This window comes from Nannospalax galili, unplaced genomic scaffold, assembly GCF_000622305.1.
Source record: "Nannospalax galili isolate Female #2095 unplaced genomic scaffold, S.galili_v1.0 scaffold188, whole genome shotgun sequence".
Classification (NCBI taxonomy): Eukaryota; Metazoa; Chordata; class Mammalia; order Rodentia; family Spalacidae; genus Nannospalax; species Nannospalax galili.
The window spans coordinates 7,907,011-7,929,531 of record NW_008360325.1 but is presented as its reverse complement, the minus strand read 5'-3'; the positions used below and the strand labels follow the sequence as shown (position 1 = coordinate 7,929,531).

General features: G+C 42.5%; 1 protein-coding gene across 1 annotated transcript in view; it reads right to left on the bottom strand.

Annotated features, from left to right (window-relative positions):
• The window catches only part of Atg2b (autophagy related 2B), a 101,318-nt gene that overhangs the window by 5,410 nt on the left and 73,387 nt on the right, over positions 1–22,521 (bottom strand). Inside the window, exons 29-41 of the mRNA XM_008825656.3 lie at positions 20,369–20,510; positions 18,221–18,423; positions 16,643–16,869; positions 15,176–15,284; positions 14,197–14,391; positions 13,428–13,529; positions 9,493–9,571; positions 8,638–8,845; positions 7,187–7,256; positions 6,520–6,602; positions 5,646–5,767; positions 5,299–5,453; positions 3,640–3,789 (exon numbers count right to left, since the gene is read on the bottom strand). Of these exons, the coding sequence (XP_008823878.1) occupies positions 3,640–3,789; positions 5,299–5,453; positions 5,646–5,767; positions 6,520–6,602; positions 7,187–7,256; positions 8,638–8,845; positions 9,493–9,571; positions 13,428–13,529; positions 14,197–14,391; positions 15,176–15,284; positions 16,643–16,869; positions 18,221–18,423; positions 20,369–20,510 (1,845 nt within the window). The remainder of the gene's footprint in view (positions 1–3,639; positions 3,790–5,298; positions 5,454–5,645; positions 5,768–6,519; positions 6,603–7,186; positions 7,257–8,637; positions 8,846–9,492; positions 9,572–13,427; positions 13,530–14,196; positions 14,392–15,175; positions 15,285–16,642; positions 16,870–18,220; positions 18,424–20,368; positions 20,511–22,521) is intronic.

The window sequence follows — 22,521 nt, the reverse complement described above, 5'->3', positions numbered from 1 at the left end:
CTACTTGTTAAGATTTAGCATTTTACAGGCTGGAGAGATGGTTCAGCGGTTAAGAGCAATGGCTGCTCTTGCGGAGGACACAGGTTCAGTTCCCAGCACCCACATGGCAGCTAACAACCATCTATAACTCCAGTTCCAAGAGATCTGACGCCCTCTTCTGACCTCCATGGGCACTGCAGGACATGGGTGTACTTACATACATACAGGCAATACATTCATACACATGAAAAATAAAGATTTTGCATTTCACTGTGACAGCAGTGTGCAGAAAATGCAGTCGAACTGTAGTTCGAAGCAAGGAAGCTCAAAGAAATAGACAGCGATCTAAAGGTAATTTTTCTGCCCTAATTAATCCCTCCAGTTCACTCCAAACCACTGCAAATGGCTTCATGAACAGACGCTCTTGTGCTAGGACTGTGAGGAGGGCCCCTTGGATGCAACATAAGAAAGCTTAATTACACTAAGCTCTAGGAAACCACTTGCTTTGCTTTAAATTGTTGGCTATGTATTAGGAATGATAACCAGAACATTCAATTAAGATAAAAAGCCAAAAAGAACATTTTATTGGATTAAGCAGGAAACTATGAGAACGTGAAGTGGGAAGCTTCCGAACAGTCAAGATCCAAGCTCTGTAGCACTTGCCTTTCTCGTTCACTACTGAGCATTATGACCACCAGGACTTCTGGTTCTAGCTGAACACAGGGCAGCTATTGTAGGCTGAACGTGCACATGTGTAGGACAGCCACAGTGGTAAAATACCGTATGAATTCTGAATATCTGCCATTTATCTAACTCTAAAATTTCCAGGGAATCTGAGACCCAGTTCCTCTCTGACAGTGTCAGGGATGGGTACAAAGAAAAGACACTCTCAGATCTCAAGGGAAATCAAAAGACCTGTCCCAACTCAGAATCTAGTTATCACTCTGATAAGCTAACATAACATGGTTCCTACCTAGGGAATGCACAAAAACAACAGCTTGGGGCAAGCATGCATACACATACAAAGTCCAGCAGAACTAAGACCTATAAGTAGTATTTTAAAACTATCTAAAGGGCTGGAGAGATGGCTCAGTTGGTAAAGTGCCTGCCACGTGACAGCTGATTTCAATAGTCAATTTGGGAGCATCCGGAATCACCCGGGAAGAGAGTCCCAATGAGGGACTGTCTGGATTAGATGGGCCTCTGCGTTTGTCTGTGGGGGATTCTCTTGGTTACTTTAATTGATGTGGGAAGAAGACCCATCTTAATTGAGGGCGAGGAACTTGGACTGTATCAAGTGGAGAAGGCGAGCTGGGCTCAGCAAGCATGCGCTTACTGCGCTCAGTTTCTGACTGTGATATAAGCAGCTGCCTCAAGCTCCTGCCACACCACGATGGACTGGGCTGTGAAGTCTGAGTTGAGCTCAATTCTCTTTACCTTAAATTGCTTTGGTCAGACTGCTTTATCACAGCAAAAGGAAAGAAACTAAGATACCATGTAAGCATAAGGGTTTAGATCCCCATCATCCACAAAAAAGTTTAGATCCCCATCATCCACAAAAAAGCTGGGCGTGGAGGCATATGACTTTACAGTCATATAAAGCATGGTGGGGAATGTTGGAGACAGGATTCCTGAAGCTCATTAGCCTGTCAGCCTAGCTAAACTGGTGAGCTCCAGTTTCAGTGATAGACCCTATCTCAAAAGTATGGCAACCAAGGAAGACACCTGATGCCGACTCTAGCCACGCCCCCATCACTCACATGCATAGACCCAGAGAGAAAGAGAGACAGAGAGAGCCCTATTTAAGCCAGGTTCCAGGTCAGCCTGAGCTACATAGCAAGTAAAAAGAAGGGTGAAGAAGGGAGAGAAGGAAGAGGAGAGAGGGAAAGAAAAAACCCTAACCAAGCCAGGTTCCAGGCTAGCCTGAGCTACACATCAAGCTCTGGTCTCAAACAAACAACCTCCCTATAGGGAGCAGCCAGAGATACCATGAGCACAGGGAACACAGTGAACCACTCACACACTCCCCTGTATCACCTGCCCAACCCCACAGCAATCCTCAGGTATTGGCTCACTGTAGCATGAAGACTAACAGGATTAAAGAAGGAAACTTGCCCGGCGTGGTGGCGCATGCCTGTAGTTCCAGCACTCGGGAGGCAGAGGCAGGCGGATCTCTGTGAGTTCAAGGCCAGCTGGGGCTACAGGGAGACCTTGTCTCAAAAAGACCAAAAAAAAAAAAAAAAAAAAAAGGAAATTCAAACTCCCAGCCCTCAATAAGCCCTGTGACCTTGGCTGGCTTAGATGGGGAACTGTGATGTTGCCTGCTCCGTGGTGTTTGCTAGAAATATGTCGTTACAGAGCTTGACACTGTCTAGAAGACAGTAAGATAGCCAATGAGTAGCTTCTAGCCACAGTTACTGCCCAAACCTGACTGCCACCAAGCAGAGCAGCAGGACACAGGGGTCAGCAAACTTCTGTAAAAGGCCAGATTAAAGGGGTTTGGGTGCTACATTCTTTTTTTAAAGTAATACTTTAACTGCTACTAGCTCAAAGGCTCATACAAAAGCAGGCACTGCCAGGTGTGAGCACGGCTCTTGGCATCCTTGCCCTTTTAGAGGACACCTCTCAGGGCCTCTGTTTAAAAGCAGACCTGGATCCGCACTCACTCACCCCTTCTTCCTTTGTTCTTCAACTTCACAGAGAAAACTCACTTCAGCCCCAATTCTCTGGGACCCCAGAAGTTACTTCTGTCCAGTGAAGGACTGCTACACCCTTCCAACTGTTGTCGGAGTATGATTAGAAAACACTTCCAACGAAATCCTAAAGCTAATCATAAGTAAAATGACTACAAACTTCAGTATACCAAGCAATGTCAAAAAGAAGTCAGTGACTCTGAAGATACTCAAAGGCACCGGGCTTCACTGACACAGCCGCCAGAGAGCAACTCAGTGATGCTTAGTAATGTTAAGGGGCCAGGAGATGGCTCACTGGGTAAAGGCACCTTCGGCCAGGCCTGACAGACAACCTGAGCTCAATCCCTGGGAAGCACATGGTAGAAAATGAACTCCCACAAGTTGGTCCTCTGACTTCCACATGCACACTGAGGAAGTACCCTGCCTTCCCCACCGCCACCAAAATACCCTCAATGAGACTTCTTACACAAGTGAGCAAAGACACATCTAGACAACATCTCCTGTGGCCATGTTTTATGGGGAGATAGAAGCTAAATGCCCACCAACAGGAAAGCAATAAATCATGTCAAATGCCTCTAATGAGATACTGTAAAACCATCTAAATTACATGTGTCTATGTGGATACCTGGAAAGAAACAAGCTGCAGAATGATATACACATTTCCTTTATATAAACTTAAAATATAAACCCTGATACATTCTGCTTATGAGTACTTGAGTAATCAAGCTATGAAATCACGGAAGGCTTGGGAGTGAGGCCAAGGTGGGGATTCACCTGAATAGTTTTATTTCTTAAACCTGAGGAAAAGAGGAGTGAAGTGTGCAACCTAGCCCTTCTCTCACTTCCCACACGTGTCACATGTCGCTGTTACGCTCCCATTCCACTCCCAGAGGTTCCTCCCCAGATCAGCAGATGCTCTCTGGGTGGAAGATGGGAAAGCAGCACAGGGTTCTGAGGGTCCACATACCTCTCTCACAACACTGTAGGCCTTGGCCACACCTTCCCTCAGGTCTACTGGCTGGTGGGCTAAGCGGTGATGAGGAAACCGTTTAGCCTTCTTGGGCTCAATGGGAAGGGTACCAGGAGACACCATGTCGTAAGCAGTTTCTGCTGCTGCCTGGGACATTGTCAGAAGGAAGATAGGAATTAGAAGACAGTCTGGAGTTGGACACAAACGTGCAGCAGTGTGCTCCTATAGGAGTGAAGGAAACGCATATGCTGATAGACACTCAATACTTGAATGCTTCGTATCAGGAGTTCATGAGTCGTAACACAACTACCAGGAGACACCATGTCGTAAGCAGTTTCTGCTGCTGCCTGGGACATTGTCAGAAGGAAGATAGGAATTAGAAGACAGTCTGGAGTTGGACACAAACGTGCAGCAGTGTGCTCCTATAGGAGTGAAGGAAACGCATATGCTGACAGACACTCAATGCTTGAATGCTTCGTATCAGGAGTTCATGAGTCGTAACACAAATGTGGAAGGGAAGCTCAAAACGCACCTCAAGTGAGTTGACTCAGTCTCTTCCTCTCACTACTGAGGGCACCACCATTCCCATGTTATTCTGGAAGACTTACTACTTAACAGAACAAATTTTAACATTTTTACTGTTCTTATTTCTTTTTTGGTTTTAGTATTTTGACAGAGTCCCACTACATAGGCCTGGCTGGGCTAGAATGTGCTATGTAGACCAGGTTGGTCTTGAAGTCACAGAGATCCACCTGCCTCTACCTCCAGAATGCTGGATTAAAGATGTGTGCTACCATGCACAGATAGCATATTTATTGTTAATCTATTACAAATTCTATTTAGCTGCAATCCTTTTATACAGACTGGTGAAATAAATCCCCCCTAATTTAATGGTTATTGATAGGTAAAAAGTAGCCATATGACGAATAGTGTTTATCAAAAGAAAGCAGAGTTTATTAGCAAAGCAACACATGGGACAGATTCCCTTCCAGGCAGGTGTGTCTACCCCTGGTCATGAGCTGGGGTCTTTTAAAAAGGGGGGCTTTTATTTCCTGTAGAAGGTGGGGAAGATGTATTTTTTTTTTTTAAGTTAGGGGGTAGGGGAGTGGGAGAAATCCACTGTTAAAACCAACTCTCTTTAGAGATCAAAGGGGAAGCCTGCTGTGTTAGCTAAACAGTAGAGAAAAGTCTGCTTCTCTTGACTTCAAAGACCAAGGTACTTATCAGCTCCATTCCCTTTTCTCAGGAACATGAGAAGTCCTTGAGGCCCTGTTGGTGAGGGGGCAGGGCTATCTGAACCTTGACAGTTATTACATTCTGAAATATGCAAACAAATTTGACATGTATTCTACAACTTTGTTAACTAATTTAGTACTAGCTATCTAAGCTACTGATAGAGGACCAATGTTGGCAGGGCATGGAGGCATAGACCTGTAAGCCTGGCATCTGGGAGGCAGGGGATTCCATGGCTGAAGACAGCCTGGGCTAGACAGCAAGACCCTGTCTCAGACAAACTAACAAAAAATAGGTATGATATTAAATCATTACAAACCAAATGTTTACCCTCTGCATTATCCATATTAGAGTACTATTTAAAAGCAGCCCCATCATTTTGCAGGGCTCTCATCTGTCCAGAGGTGGCAGCAGGACTAGTACCTGTATGGTCTGCACCATTCTGTTTGTGAGCTCTAGAGCAGCCATTGCAGTTGAGGTGCCAAAGGAGGCAGCACCTCTCTGGAATCCTCTGACGATGCGGCCATCTTTCCGGTACTGCTCTATTGGTAGCCAGACCAAGTCCTTCAGGCCTTGCACTAGAACAGTCCACAGAAATTTGAATGAGTGCTGGGGTTGAGAGCAGTTCAACCCTGGGTGGAGGTCTTGACCCTGAAACTAGGGGCAAGTTTTATATGTATGAATATAGAGAGATTTTTCTGGAAAAATGTTCTTCACATAGACTCTCAAGGACATCTGCAACCCCAAGAGGATCTTAGAAGTCAACTCACCTAACTGAACCAGTGAATGCATAGGCCCCACACCACCCAGGATTCCCGGCAGCTGGTTCTTCTTAATGTCGTTGAGCCACTCGGTGATTGCATATGAGACTAATTTGTCAACACCTAGCAAACTAGAGTAAATGACCATTAGTACAAAGAAGAAATAAAGTTATATACTTAGATATAAACTTTTTTTCTACTTAAAATTCACATATTGCCGGGCGTGGTGGTACATGCCTTTAATCCCAGCACTCAGGAGGCAGAGGCAGGTGGATCTCTGCGAGTTCAAGGCCAGCCTGGTCTACATAGCGAGTTCCAGGACAGTTGGGGCTACAGGGAGACCCTGTCTCAAAAAAGACCAAAAAAATAAAAATAAAAAAAATTTATATATTACAAGCACATATTTCAAGCTCCAAAAATAGCTAAATATTTTTAAATCATAGAGGAATATAAATCAGCCACTAAATTTCTCTATCCTCGCTCCCTCTCTTCTCATCTCACTCTTGAGTATATTGGATAAACAGACAGACAGATAAGAGTCCAATCACAAGGTTAACAGTGTCCACGGAGCTTCAATACTATGCGTATCCTGTTTTCCACTGTTCTTGGTTCCTGAACATTCCTCTGGTGTAAGTTAACACAACTAATGAGAACCAAGCCTAGTGAGCTTCCATTCTTTAACTACAGATTTTTAAAAAATAAATACTACTCTATTCCAACTACTTCTACTTCCTCACAATAAAAATAACCCTCAAGTCAGTGAGGGTCCCTACAAATGCTCTCTCTGCAGACACTAGGCTAGTGTGTCTGCTTGCTAAGGCTCCACCTTTACTAGAAACCAGCTCTGGGGACTCTCCTGAGTCTCATGCATCAATCCACTCACCCATGCCGATAGAAGAGCCTCTTCAGCTTTAGCTCAGAGCAGTTCAACTGGGCCAAGCCGATCAAAATCCCAGCCAAAGTGCCCTGAAATATGAAAAGTGGACTATTAGTCTGTAAACTAAGGAGAGACCCAGCATTTAACACAGCTGTTACTGGGTAAGGTTCAAGCCATATTCATTAATAAAGACAAACATTTGAAATTTTTAAAATATACTGTTAATGCTCAGTATGTGCCAAATGACACTCACAGTGCTTAATGGTATTTATTTTAAAGGGTTGTACTTCATGCCAAACATACCCGCACATATAAACTATGACACAGCCAAGGTCTTTATTACTTTTTTAATCTGTCTATTAGAAAAAAAAAGAGAGAGATGGAGTTGGCAAGATGGCTCAGAGAATGAAGGGGCCTAACTACCTGAATTTGATCCCCCAGGTCCATATGGTAGGAGGAGAAAACTGACTCCCACAAGTTGTCCCCTGACCTCCACACATGCACTATAGCACATACATACACACACCCCCACATAATAAATATAAAACATAATTTTTTTAAAAAAGAAAAATGATGCACGACATGGGTACACTTAACACATGCAGGTAATACACTTATAAAATAAAAATAAGAAAAAAAAATTCTGTAGAGCATGTCTGTGCAGTTTCCAAACCTGATCCATTGACACGTGCTTGCCATGGTAATCGAGTCGAATAGGGACTTCTGATGTGAATCTGAACTCTCTGTTGGCAAATAAAGGGGGTTATTTATGTTAAAAAAAAAAAACTAATCATAAAATTAGATATAAGTTGTTAAACTGGAGAATAAAAACCACAAACTATGTGCACATCTTATGTCCTAAATAAAATACGAGGTCTTTTTGCTCTACCTCTCCTTAAGGCAACATGACCACTAAACAAGATGTTAGCCATATGATAAATTATATCTACTAAATTTAAATGTTATCACAAAAAAATTTCTCATGGTTTATGAAATGTTTATTCTCAGGAAAAACATTGTTCTCAATTCAAACAGAAGACAAATTGATAACGTGGCCTTCGAACTTCAGCCAACCAATATAATCACTGCTAAGAGATAAGAAGGAGCAAGGCCTCTCCAGCTCTCCATGAGGAAGTAGGCTGTGCAGACCCCAGCTCTACCACTGGATGGGATGCGACTCCAGTCGAGTAACGTCAACTTTCTGAGCCTCAAGTCTTCATTATTGGAAAGATGAAGCCTACACTGGCCAAGTTTGGGGGAAATTCTTGAAATTGTATAGGATTCATATACTAATACTGGGAAGTCTAGGCATGAAATTAAAAAGTATACATTGGTGACATACAGCCACCAAAATGATCTGCTCCAAGACTGACTGCAAACTGAATGCTCAGAAACAATTTTCCCCCACAGAATTAATGTCAGCAGCAACACCTAAGGTCTAATCTCACAACCTAGAAGGAAAGACAGAGAAGCTAAGGACACTAGATATGAAAGGGGAGAGATACAGAAAGTCAGGGAGGTTTCGCCCTTTGACCCTTCTTTTTCTAGAAATGCCAAGACTCTTATCTCTACCAACAAGGGTCAGGGAAAGAAGACAGAAAGAGTGAACAGGTCGGCCAAGGAGGAAGACTGCAGAGTGGGGCCTGCTGGCCATGCGGAGGAGCAGAACCACAGCAGGCTTCAGAGTGTTCAGCTGTCTACAGAAACAGCAGAGGAAAGAAAGATCTGGCAAGGACGAGGAAAAGCAGACTAAGAAGGGGGCAGAAGGGAAAGGCAGGAATGCTAAAGCTGAGGTGTGGAAAGGGGTCAATGGACAAGCTTGCATGGGGATCACACAGCACACCAGCAAGTGGAAGACGGGGCAGAGACACAGGAAAGGAGACAGCCAGGAGAGAAAGAACTGCCCCAAACTCAATACGCAGACGAATCCTCGATAGGAATTACTATGTGCAAACAAGGGGTGCAAGGTCGGGGTCGGGGAATACATGCAAACAAACAACACAAATTGGCATGGCAATGTAAACGATAACCCATGTCACTTCTGATTACCAGAATACAAACATATTACAGAGTCATCTTCAAAGCCCCACAAGCCTCATTTGTTACCAAAATAAGTGTACGTACCGAAAAAATACAGGTTGGTCACTAAATGAACCTTCCTCAGCTGAGAAGTCCTTTTCCTCCAGTCCATCAGCCCCATCCATTGAATTGGCACTATGGTTTGAGGAAGGTTGTTTTGGCCCAGGGAAAGAAACAACTAGATTGGGCTCCTTTGAGGTACTCAAATGCCTTGGCAAACTGCAGGTGACGTCAGCTCCAGGGGACTTTTTAACTGAAAATGTAATGTGCACATCCAAAGTTAGCTGTGCTTCTTTACAGGAACCATATAAGTCAATACTGACTTAATCTGTTTCACTGAATAAACACTTCCTGTCACAGAAAAAAAAAATCTACTTCCACCATTTAAATTATTACTTTGATATAAACACATCTGCATGAATTAGCAATAAAAATAAACACAGAACACACATATACAAATGGGAATAAATACTATAAATATATTTTCAAAAATAACACATAGGGATCAAAATCAAAGTATATATAGCCTGTTCTAATTTAACAACAGTTTGACTTTAAATTTTCCAAACTCACAATGGAGTGAAAGAACATGTGCACTCAGTAGAAACTGTACTCTGTGAGTTCTGATCTTTCCCTAGCAGTACACATCCCCCTCTTCTGGTGATGCTGGGTAGTCACAGCCAGCCACCGCTCCGTGAGCCCTATGGTCTAGAGGAGAAACAGCCAATACTCTACAATACACGTGTTGCTGAGCCCTGGCATTCAGTGGGCTCCACATACTGGACTTAATTTCTGACTTCTGTTATGCAGCTTCTACTGGCATTCTGAGGATGCAACCCCATCCGAAGTGGAGGGTGTCTGTACTTGTTAGAGAATCTTCAGGCTGTGCCTGTCAAATACCTTCTGGATCTGGGGTCAGCAGAAGCTCCACCTCTGTAGACAGACTTGTAAAGAAATCCTTGAGGAAGAACAGGGCGTCCTAGAATTAAAAGACGTCACTGTAACTAAAAGATGAAAGGCTGGTGACCAAAGCTTCAAGTCTTGCCCATCACTCACTACTACACAGCCATCCCTTACTTCTGAGTCCTCCTTTGTGTCAGACATTACTGCCATTCCTCTCTCTCTTTCACATACACACATTAATTTTTACAACTCTATGAAGATTAACATATAGATGCAAACACTGTAAAAAGGAGAAACTGAAAATTAAACAGCTAGGAATAATTCCTACACAAAGCCTTTTTTTTCCTTAGAATCAGAACCTTCTGATTCTTTTTTTTGGTAGCCCCAGCTGTCCTGGAACTCACTATGTAGACCAGGCTGGCCTCTAACTCACAGAGATCTGCCTGCCTCTGCCTCCCAAGTGCTGGGATTAAAAGTGTGCGCCATCATGCCTGGCAAGAATCAGAACCTTCTCATTCTTATTTGGCACAAGGTCTCATTCTAAACCAACAGTGGTTTATCACTAGTAACAGCAGCTAGCACAGCTTGGCTACTTACTATGTACCATTAAAGTTCCTACCGACTTACTTCTTCTGACACTATTATATTGCCTTCAGGTGTTTTCTTCATTGGACATGATACTCAAAATAGGAATTTAAAGCTGAGTGGCACACATCTGTAATTCCCACATTTAGGAGACTGAGGCAGGAAGATTGTCGAGAGTTCAAGAACAGCCTAGGCTACATAGCAAGCTCCAGGTTAACCATAATTACATATCAAGAACCATCTTTAAAAATTAAAACAGGGGCTGGAGAGATGGCTCAGAGGTTAAGAGCATGGGCTGCTCTTGTAGAGGACCTGAGTTCAATTCCCAGCACCCACGTGGCAACTAACAATCGTCCATAACTCTAGTTCCAGGGGATCCAATGCAGGCATTGCACGACATGGGTATACCTACTTATATGCAGGCAATACACTCATACCCATAAACAAAAATTGAAACAAACTAAATTAATTCAGTATAGTTTCTTCTGAAAGTATATAACAAGAAAAATGCTTGATTCTGTGATAATGATTTGCCTCCATCACACAACTGGCAAGTACAGGATATAAAATATAAAATCAAGTTCCTGAGCCTTTTCTTAATCTTCTCTCCCATTAAAATTCCTAAACTAATGTAAGTGAATTACAGGGTCACAATAGTGATTGACACCAAAAAGGTCTAACTCAAAATTTCCAAGACTCTAATTACCTGCAATCCCATTTGTGATAAGTTTAAATGACACAGATACCAAAAATATTCTAGGTAACATGTACGCCAAGTGCTGAGGTACCCCACCAATGCTGGGTATATTCTGGTTCATGGACGGTTCACACTGTATCATGCTTTGTATATGCACATTCCTGTACATGTTTATATACTATTTGCATTGCACATGTTTATGTTATTTATGTTATATACAGTATCACATATAAAGAGCTTTTCTTTAGCCAACACTAGGTGTTCGTATTTTAATGTTATAAATATTTTAACTACAACACTATTCAAAAAAAGTTGAAATTCTGAACTGGGGGCAGTGGCACATGCCTTTTGTCCCAGCACTTGGGAGGCAGAGGCAGGCAGATCTTTGTGAGTTTAAGGCCAGCCTGGAATACATAGCGAATTCTAGGCCAGCTGGGACTACAGGGAGACCCTGTCTCAAAAAGACAAAAAAAATCCTTTTTAAAAGAATGAGTAAGCCAGACGTGGTGGTGCACACCTGTAGTCCCAGCACTTGGGAGGCAGAAGCAGGCGGATCTCTGTGAGTTCAAGGCCAGCCTGGTCTACATAGTGAGTTCTAGGTCAGCTGGGGCTACAGGGAGACCCTGTCTCAAAAAGACCAAAAAAAAAAAAAAGGAAAAAAAAAAAAAAGGAAAATTTCAGGTGTATATTTGCTCTTTAAAAAAAGAAGACTAAAGAGACCTGGCACAAAACAGCAGCTTTTTAGTGTTTCCTTTTTGAATTCTGGTGTTTATGCTAAACTCTTTATAACTCAGTAAGACAGCCAACTGTAAAACTAGCAAATCACACCGACACTACAAAAAGAGATATACCACTGGCAAAATGCATGAAATGAGGCTTAACAGCACTAGTCCCAGAGGAAATCCAAAATGAAGACACAAGGAAGACTAAGTAAACTATCTAAAGTAAAGAAGGTGACAGAACGGAATTTGGCAAGGACAAGATTGGTGCTCTCTGGTTGCTGGAGCTCTGAGGTTGGTGGGGAAGGGACATGCACAGTGGTGGCTTCATGCCCAAGTGAAATGAACACAGATATCCACGAAGACTTGTTTCATCATGGTCCTATACAGAAGCACTAAAAATAAAAACAAGCCAAAATGCAAACCATGACCCTGGGCACAGGCACAATGAAATGCTGTGCAACAATGAAATCCAGTGGAGACTACTGCCCTGCTACAGAGATGAAACTCAGACATAACCCAGAACAAGGAGGCCAACTCCACCTATATGAAGCTACAGAACAGGAAAATGTCAATGTCTGGTGATGGGAAGGCTGACTACACAGGGTAGAGGAAATACCCTGTATTTCACCTGGTCCAGCAGGTTACTCTACTCAATAAATCTATCAGAGGTCTACTATACAGATAAAATCCATATATTTTTATATACCATCTCAGTACAGTCATTTTAAAATTTAAATTTTGGATTTGTTATTAAATATTAAACTTTGACTATAAAATATTTATGCCTAGGCTGAAGGTCCCACGACAAGACATTAATAGTAGTATGATTTAAAATGTTAAAATAATTTTTAATGTCACACTCAGTGACGGAAGGATGACAAGAGAGCACAAACATACAAGTACTGCTGCCTGCACCCTCCCCAGCCTCAGGCAAGCATTTCCCCATGGCACCAAGTTGGCCACCCCCAGCCCTGGCCAGTTCTGCCCAGCCCACAGCCACCTCCTGCTGTCCCTTGCCTTGCTTCCTTGCATTCCTTGAGCCCAGCTTGAGAACCACTAAAAGCCCTTCCTGAGCATCCCACCCCTTTCAAACTAGCTCTTCTGGTCACCCTGTGCCTATCTTCATCACCCACGTTCACCATAGCACACTGCTGTATGTCAGCCTTCCCCATTAGAGAGCTTTTTAAGGATCTTACTCCTCTTTCAACTTCCTAGCTCAGAGTCCAGGATAAGGAAGGCCTCTCTTGTTTTATCTAGGAGGAAAGTAAGGCTTGGGGAAGTTAGATAACTTACTCGCAGCCACACAGCTCAGAAAAGTCACAGAACTGAGATCTGAGCCCAAAACCAGTCCCTCTCCACTACAGTACCGCTGAGCATCCTACTTTTATGCTGCAGACCAGGACTCCCAGAAGAGGTGCCAACTATGCTTTAAGCAGTTCTCTGGGACAAAGCAAAGTTCAGAGGAGTGTGACTGGATACTTACCTGACATGGGAAAGGGGTTTTCTTTGTGAATTCCCACAATTCTGATCTTTGTGACCTCTTTAGGGAACCATTTCCTACTCTGTCATTTTGCCCAGGACAGAATGATTCTCTTCCAGAATCTATAACTATAATATCATCTCATGCATCCTTTAATTCATCAGGGAGCCCTTTAAGTCTCTACAAGTGTACGCATGCTGAGCTGTCCACGAGGGGTGAAGAGTGTATAGCAGGAATCTAGACCTGCACACACAGGCCATGAGTGGCAACTGGGATCAGACAAAGAGCACATCCCAACAGTCAGATTCCCAATGTCTTATGATTCTGCCCCAAAGTTACCAGAAGTCCCTATCATTATGTAACTTTCACAGAAGTTAATTCCCTTATTCTAACTTTAACTGTATGAATCACCCACAGTACACACCTGGTCAACACCCACAGTACACACCTGGTCAATATTGAGGCGAAGTGGCATTAGTGACACTCTCAAACAGCACTCCTGTGGTGACCTGCCAGATTCTGGACGCACATGTAATGCTTTAATTGTCAACTACAAGAAAAAACATTTTTCCCCAATGATATAATGACCTTGTTTTCCTTTACAAAGAGAAAGAAGTAAACAATCATAGTCTCATCTAAGAACAAAAAGTGGAATTTGAGTGTGAATCCAGCCTGGGCTATACAGCTTATCTTTTAAAAAAGTGCAATTATTATATTTATCCTCTTCCCTTAAAAACCTGTCCAAATGCTCTCAAGAAAATCTGATGGGCTATGGACTCTCTTTAGAGAAAAACTGCAAATGGATGATGCTGTGGTTGCAGGCTCCTAGGAGCATGCTGAGCCCCAGAGTTGGTCCACAAGCCCACCATCCAAAGCCCACTTCTGTAAGACCTCCAGAGTCCAAAGCTAGTCACTCCTACCAGGCTAATACTGAAAAAGTCTTACAGACCTGAAACACTTTCAGCAGTCCTAACAATGTTCACATGGATTCTGTTTCACCTCAAGTAGTACTATATTGGCAGTTACAATTAGAGGACATGGTATGCAAAATAACTCAAACAGAAATCTTGAAACAGTGTATTTAATAGGAATTTCCATATTAAAATGAGAACACACAATTTTTTTCTCACATCAGTAGTTTTCCTCACTCTAATTTTTCTGCAGTTAGACGTAATAAAAACCCAAACTATGGCAGAGAGTGGGACGTCCAGTCTTACCATGTTGGAATGAGCTTTCCGGGGCATTTCTTTGCTGCAATACAGGTATAAAAACTTATTCATCTGTGATGTTGCCAGACGATCTCGGATTTCAAGGTCCTGGACAATGAACACCTGCCTTGATGCTGGATGCTCTATGAGACTAGAGCCACACTCAGGGTTGCACGGGGGATAGACTTCATGCTGAAACTTCACCTTAGCAAGAAGGACACAGCAAGCTTCACATTTCACCTAGGTTAGGCTTTCTCTTAAACAGAAACAGCACTAATCATCGCTGCCCTGGCTCACAGGACCATTTTCATACAGTCAGCTCTTCATGCATTCACTCATTTATTCAGTGCTCTCTGTGCCATCTAAACATGGCTAGGCTTTATTTGGTATGCTCTGTGTGCCTATCGTAACTACAATCACTTCTTTGACCTTAGTAAATCCCTTATCCTTTCCAAGGAAAACCTTCAACTGGAAATCAAAACAAAGCTATCATCCTGCATATCTATGAAATTGCATGAAGAATGAAGGAAGGCAGGCAAGGTTCACGGTCCAAAAGAGGACACTGATACCACCAAATATGTGGAACCATTATCACTACAGTATTCGATGGTAAACACTCTCAAGTACAGAACTTGGACATCTCAGACAAGCTGACAGGATAAACTAAACACAAATAATGCCACCAGTGCTCTGTCTTTATGGCCACTAGGTGTTTCACAATAGACAGTCCACAGGCACAATCCAAAGGCAGGCCATCCCAGACAGACAGACACTCTAGAGCAGTGGTTCCTCAACAGTCTGGGGAAAATATTCTTAGGAAAGCATTTAAGAAAAACAGGTTGAGAATTCTACACAAGATCCTTATAGTTTTCCAGTCCAAAGGGCAGAGGTATATGGCTTCAAGGCCCTAGGAGGTGAGTAAAACCAAAGATCTCCCACTGATACGCCTATTGAAGTGAATTTTTTTCCTTTCAGAACACCAACTTACCTTGCTTAACTGTATTTCCATTAAGAAGTCATGGTTCCTTCCCTTTCCCCCATGGACAGTATGACGTCCATGTCTGGTAGGTGTGTGAGAAGGTGAACAATGGGGACTACTAAAAAGGAAAAGAGAAAAAAGACAATTCTTTGTTAAAAGAATATTCAAAGAAATTTAATGAATGATATCATAAAAATTATTAAGATAAAAAGAACATTAGAGAACTACTAGGATGCTTCATCTACATTGCTATAAATCAAATCATATCATTTAGCCAGGCTTACTGGGGCAGGCCTGCAATTCCAGTTACTTAGGAAGCTGAAGCAGGAAGATCACAAGTTCAAGGCCTGCCTGAATGACAGATTAAGTTTAAGACCAGCCTGAGTAATTTAGTGAAACCATGCCTCAAAATAAACCCAAAAAGAGTAGAGACATAGTTCAGTGGTCCAGTGTCTGCCCACCATGTACAAGGTTCTGGGTTCAATCCCAGTGCCAGGAACGTCACTTATGTTTCATATACGTTGAAAACATCAGTTTATAGCTGGGCATGGTAGCACACGCCTTTAGTCCCAGCACTTGGGAAGCTGAATCAGGTAGATGTCTGTGAGACAGAGGCCAGCCTGGTCTATACAGTGCCAGAACAGCTGGGGTTACAGGTCTTTTTTTCTCAAAAAGACCAAAGGGGGGAAAAAAAAGAAGACAAAAATATGAGTTTATTACTGTCATTAGAGTAGTCATTTGCTTGCTAAATATTCAAACCTACAGAAAAACATTTATTATACTAGGATACAGGACACACTTGGAGGTAAAACCTATATTACTTTCTTTTTATCTCAGAAACCTGTCTGCTTGGAGTACAGGTCATAAAAGCCCAAGCTGACAGAAGAAAAGAACTGTAGTCAAAACAGAAACATCCCAAGGTAATGGTTAAGTAGAAAAGAGTGCTGAACTACTGTGTCAATGTTACTGCTTCATGGAGCTTTTTATGCTACACCCCCCCCCCATAAAAAATATGTGCCCCACTGTTGGGGTGGAGAATATGCTGGCTGCCTAATTCTCTCCTCACACTAGGCAACACTGAATTGTTTAATTAAAATATGCAGCTCTGCTGCACCCCTGCTAGAGGCTGGGGACTCAGGTGAGCACAAGCTCTGGCCCTGGCACCCTGGCTTCATGTCACATGATTTTTCTCTCCCTTTGAACTGAGGGCAGGGATTAGGTCTGGTTCATTTTGATAAGCAGGCACATGAGAGATACCTGAAAATGCTTGCTGAATGAAAATCATGTAAATCAACATGTTTGCAAGCTAATTGTTTATAAATATATAAACAATGCAAGCTGTTTTAAAATGGGCAACTTTAAGTGTGACATTTAAATTACACATTTTAACATTATTCATTCTTAAAATAAATTCTAGTATTTTTCTATGAACAGATATATTGTCTGTCAAATAAACTTATATGGAAATGAACTTACATGTAACTCTTAGCTGGAGAAGTAGGAGGAACAGTTCCAAAATCCTTGCCTCCATAAAGATGCCATACAAGAGAGACTTCCTTGACAACATAGCGAATCACAGGAATGGGAAAATGTAATGGGGCTTTGCTTGAATCTGTCCTTTTAACAGGCAAACTAAAATAATTGTCTCTTATCACAATCGCATCATTAACCATGATTTTTATGACTGGTTCTTCTTCCTTCTCCTGAAATAAAACAACAGGTAATAAATATTCTCATCTTAGCACAAATAAGTGGTTTATTTAAGAGATCAAGGGACTTTCTTGAGTTTAAATTCTTTTTTTTTTTCTTTTGGTCTTTTTTTTTTGAGACAGGGTCTCCCTGTAGCCCCAGCTGTCCTGGAACTCACTACGTAGACCAGGCTGGCCTTGAACTCACAGAGATCTGCCTGCCTCTGCCTCCCGAGTGCTGGGATTAAAGGCATGCGCCACCACGCCCAGCCCTAAATTCTTTTTAATAATTTCAATGCATAAAATGAGGAAATAATTTCTTTCTTTTTTGAGACAGGGTTTCACACCGTAGCTCTGGTTGGTCTGAAGCTCACTATGGAGATCAGGCTAGGCTCAAACTTGTGGTAATCCTCTTGCCTCTGCCACCCAAGAGCTGGGATTATAGGCATGTGCTACCATGCCCAGCTTGGGTGATAATTCCTGACATTAATCATCCTATAAAGAGCATCCATGCTTTATTAATCATAAAATAAACTATTACCTCATGAATAATTTTAATAGTTTACAATTTGGCACTTACTACTTGGTAATTAAGAATACACAGATTTTGTGTGTGTTATTGCTATTGTTTAAAATATCAATACTGCATTCTAAATCAAAACTTGACAAATTTCAACATACTGACAAAATTATCATGTTTCTAGCAATGTGCTTACCCTGAGTTTGACTGCTTTGCTTTTACCCCCCTCATTTTACCAGGAAGTTCTCAGAACCTACTGCACAAATACAGTCACCTACTAGGGTACAAAGAGGCTTCTCTAGGTATGTGTTCGTCGCAACCAACAATCAGTCTCACACACATCACCCTTCCTGCCTTTTACACTAGCCACTTGTTTTCCTGTTGTCCAACCGCACTCACTGGGGAATCATCCTGCCACACAACACCTGAAGTTCAGCGTCTGTGTAGAAAATCACTGGGGCTGGAGAGATGCTCAGCGGTTAAGAGCATTGACTGCTCTTGCAGAGGACCCAGGTTTGATTCCCAGCACCCACATGGTGATTAACAACCATCTGTAACTCCGGTTCCAGGGGATCCAACACCCTCTTCTGTCCTCCATGGGCAATGCATGACAATATACTCATAACACATAAAATATTTTTTAAAAAATCATGCAAATGAAGAACATTCTCTGAGCTTGTGATATGTATATATAACAGCCATTCTAAAAACCACTAAAGTAAATTACAAAACAAGGTAATTCTAAAGTGTAAGGAGTTACAGATTTTAAAAATCCCAATACCCTTTGGTCCATTTATTTTTAGAATACTATTTTTTTAAGGCTTCACTAATGTCATTCATTATTACCTGGATAGCTGCTTTTGGTGCAAAAAGAATACAAAAGTCATCATTTTCAGTGGATGCGCCTGCCGCTGCGTCACTAAGCAAGCGGTGCGTGAATGATGCACAGGTAGGACCAGGCTCCTGGGACACATTCCCACTCTCGTCTGGGAACAGGAAGAGGTCTGAACAGCACGGCTCCTGAATTTGAGACTTTTCATTGAGGACACCTAGATAGGAAGATGACAACATCTTGCACACTTGAAACACTGACAACAGCAATCTTAACCATATGTTAGACACTTAGTATGTAGAATGCTTTTACCTACATAATCTCATCTATTTCATATAAAAATGCTATGAATCAGGCTTACAAAAGGCTAAGGTAATTTGCTAAAAAAAACACTTTGGCAGGAGGCAAAAATATATCAAAAGAACAAATAAAAAGACTAATAATAGATTAGTCTGACATTCTTTTAATAAAAGAGTAAATGATAGTGCCATAAAACAGAGACAGTTACTTCCTAGTTATTCGACGTTGGAGAAGCTCAAGAATTCAGCATTGGCCCATTCATCCTAACTGAAATTTTATTTTGGTCAAGATTCTGTCCTGTGGGTAAAAAATAAGGTTCTGGAAAAACCTGACAAGTATCAGTCAGGCACGGTGGTGCACGCCTTTAATCTCTGCACATGGGAGGCAGAAGCAGGTAAATTTCTGAGTTCAAGGCCAGCCTGGCCAGTCTACACAGTGAGTTCTAGGCCAGCTGTGGCTATGGGAGACCGTGTCTCAAAAAGACCAAAAACCTGACAAGTGTCCACAGGGCTCAGTCTTGGAAGAAACTTCTTGAGCAAACTGCAAAATGAAGAAACACTGGTTGCATCCAGCTGAGGCTCACCTACAACTACAGGAAGCCTACTTGAGGTGAAGGGGGTTGGGGGGAGGGGATAGTTGCCGCCAAGTGTCAGGCAGGGGAGGCTATGATTCCAAGCAATGAAAAAGCAGCTATGTGGGGCTCTGAGGCCTCACAGGACATCTGTTCTCATGTAGTGCTCAACACATAATTCACAGAAGATAGCATTGCACCAAGATCTGTGTGTCAGCATGTATTTTACAAAATGATGTTTGGGTCTCAAGCATCTCCCAAACAAGATTTTAAACAGTCACTGCAGCACTTCAGACCTACTCACCCTCCAAAGAGTCCCATGCTTAGGGAAGATTCTTATCCATTATGGTCTCTCAGCACATATTAACTATTCCTCCCCAAGTAACCGAGACAGCTGCTACTGCTTAGTGCACAGGGCCCCAGAGGTACTAGCTCACTTCCTCAGTTATAATTCATCCTAAATTAGAATGAAGGTAACATTAATGCTAAACTTTTGTAATACCATGATTTTTTTTATATGCATGTAGCCCAGGTTGGCTCAAACTTACTACGTACCCAAAGCTGTCCTTGAACTCTGGATCCCCCTGCTTCTATCCCCCAAGTGCTAGAATTATAGGCATGTACCACCATGCCTGGTTCCACAGAGTATTTGAAAACTAAGACTTGCAATATTTAAGAACAGCTATGTTCATCCAATCAGAAAATCTAATTTTAAAATAGATGCTTCAGAAATATTTAGATGCTTCCATTTGACTTGCAAGGATCTTTAATCTTCTGGTCCTTCCCTGATTTTCCAACCTTACTGTCAAATTTTTCTCAGTAAGATGGGAACTTCTGCTCTAGAAGCAGTCTGGTAACCGCTAGCTAGCTAAGGGGCAGCTAGCTATGGCCTTCTGATGGCCCCTCCTCCTCCCTGCACTCACAGCCAGCTCACCCTGTTCTCACTCATCTCTGTTAGAATCCTGTCTGAGTAACAGGGCATGCCAGGTTATTTTCTCATGTCACCTATCAATCACTCCAAGTAGCAGCATCAACCTGTGACAATTTGTTCTTCCCAAGGTAAGGGCCACCAGAAAGCAAGTGTTGTCTCCTGCCTACATTAGACCCATCATCCTGGCCAATGTTATTTATCTACTCCACATGCAGTGAACACAAACTGACCGGCTAATAAACACCCCCCAAAATGCAGCTGTTTTCTTTAATAAGTTACTCACTGAAATGTTTTAAGAGCACAAATACTGTTAAGACTTGCTACCATAGCAGTGCTCCCAGAAAAAAGTCCCAGTCTTACCATTGGCCTGTGGTCTAACAGATGAAGAGGTTTGCTGTGCGTCTATCTCCTTCATAGCATCACTCATCAGATCCCGTAAAATCTGTTGATCTGCTTCAGGAAGCACTGGACCACAGGAGGCTGACCGGCCACTGGGATCTGCCTACAACCAAAAGGCTTAATTAAAAAGAGCTGAAGCTGGGTGCAGTGCGGTCCACTGGAGTCCCAGCTACTTGGAAGGTTAATGCAGAAAGACACTGGAACCTAGGAATTTGAGACCGACCTGGGCTACATAGCAAGACACTTTCTTAAACAAAACAAAACCCAGCGGAAAGCCACTCCTCAAAGTAGAAAGACAAGTCTATCGAGTGTGCTGCAAAGGAGCGGAGAGCAAGGTAGCGGCAGAAGTCCCTGCTCAAAGTGCCCTAAAGAAACAAACAGGCAGGCTGATTTCATCACAGTCTACATTTACAGAAATACCAGAAACAGGTTCAGACTCACTTTTCTAAATTCCCAGCAGTTGTTGTATTTTAAGTTTTAGAACAATCACTCCCACTGTAATAACTATCAACAAATAAGAATAAGCATGTACTCAACTCAGAGGCACACACAGAATGCGGACCTGCCAAGGTGGTACACTAAGACAGGGAGCTGGACACTGCTGTGCAGCAGGAAAGGGATCCTGAGTCAGCTTGAGCTGCTCAGATCTGATTGCCAAAATGACTTTCACCCTTGGAGACAGCCTCTATAAGGCAAGTCTCCTTTCTTAGACTCTTGAGGACAAAAGGCGATACACAGGAAGGGAAATCCGAATCCGAATGGCAATCCACAGGACTCAACTCCAGCACCACTACGTCATCCTTTTGGTTAGTAAATTGTGGATTCATGAAACCCAGACCATCCTTCTTGAAATGGGAGCATGGATTGAAAACAGAAGGATAGGGCTTAAGGGATGGCTGAGTTGTTAAAAGTACTGGCTAAGGAGACTGAGAACTCTGCTCACAGAAGAGGCTACGAAGAACAGTCCTGAAAAATGAAGACGCCGAACCCTGTTCAAGCTGGACAAGGACACACCTGAGTATAAAAAAGCACTGAACTTGAAACTGAAATAATATGCTGGTCGCTGTTTCTCCTACTAAGTAGGGCTACTAACCTAAATGATCTGGTCTTAACTGATCTGTTGTAAAACAGAGATAATAACCGTTGACCTCCCTCACTGGGCTGCTATGAAGGGAAGGCAGTTCTACATGAAAAGCGCCCTGAATGCTGGTGGTGGTTGTAGATGGCAGAGGGAAGAGGCTCTGGGAACAGCATCAACAAGGGATGCAGAGTTGCTCCTAGTGCCCTTACAGTTTGTGCAGAACAACTCTCATGTGAAGGTTTCCTTCCCTAAGAAAATGAAAAGAGCCGGGCGTAGTGGTGCACGCTTTAATCCCAGCACTTGGAAGGCAGAGGCAGGCGGATCTTTGTGAGTTCGAGGCCAGCCTGGTCTACAAGGAGACCCTGTCTCAAAAAAAGCACTGACTGCTCTTCCAGAGGACTTGGGTTCAATTCCCAGCACCCACATACATGATGGCTAACAACCATTCATAACTCCAGTTCCAGGGGATCTGACACCTTTTTCTGTCCTCTGCAGGCATTACATCCATGTGGTGCACCTACATACGTGCAGGCGAAACATACATACACACAAAGTAAAAATTAAAAATTAAACAGGTTCAGATATTTAAATGCAAAATGAGGAAATGTGACATACAGAAATGTTTATTCTTTGTATAGTGACAGCATTATAATTTTTTAAATTTATTTTTATTTTATGTGTATGAATATTTTGCTTACATGTACATAAATGCACCATAAGCATGCAGTGCCAGGGTAGGTCAGAAGAGGTCATTGGATCTCTTGGAACTGGAGTTATAGACAGTTGTCAGCTTCCATGTGGGTGCTGGGAACTGAACCCAGGTCCAGTGCAAGAGCAGCCAGTGCTTTTAATTGCTGAGCCATTTCTCCAGCCCCGAGCATTATAAAGTCCTGTAAGTAACAAATCATCATCCACACGAAGATATACTATAGAAACTATAGAAACCCCTTCTCCATGATCCCTTTCTGATGATAACCTGTTCCCACTCCCCATAGGTATTCACTAATCTTGCTCTTATTTTTACAGTAATCAC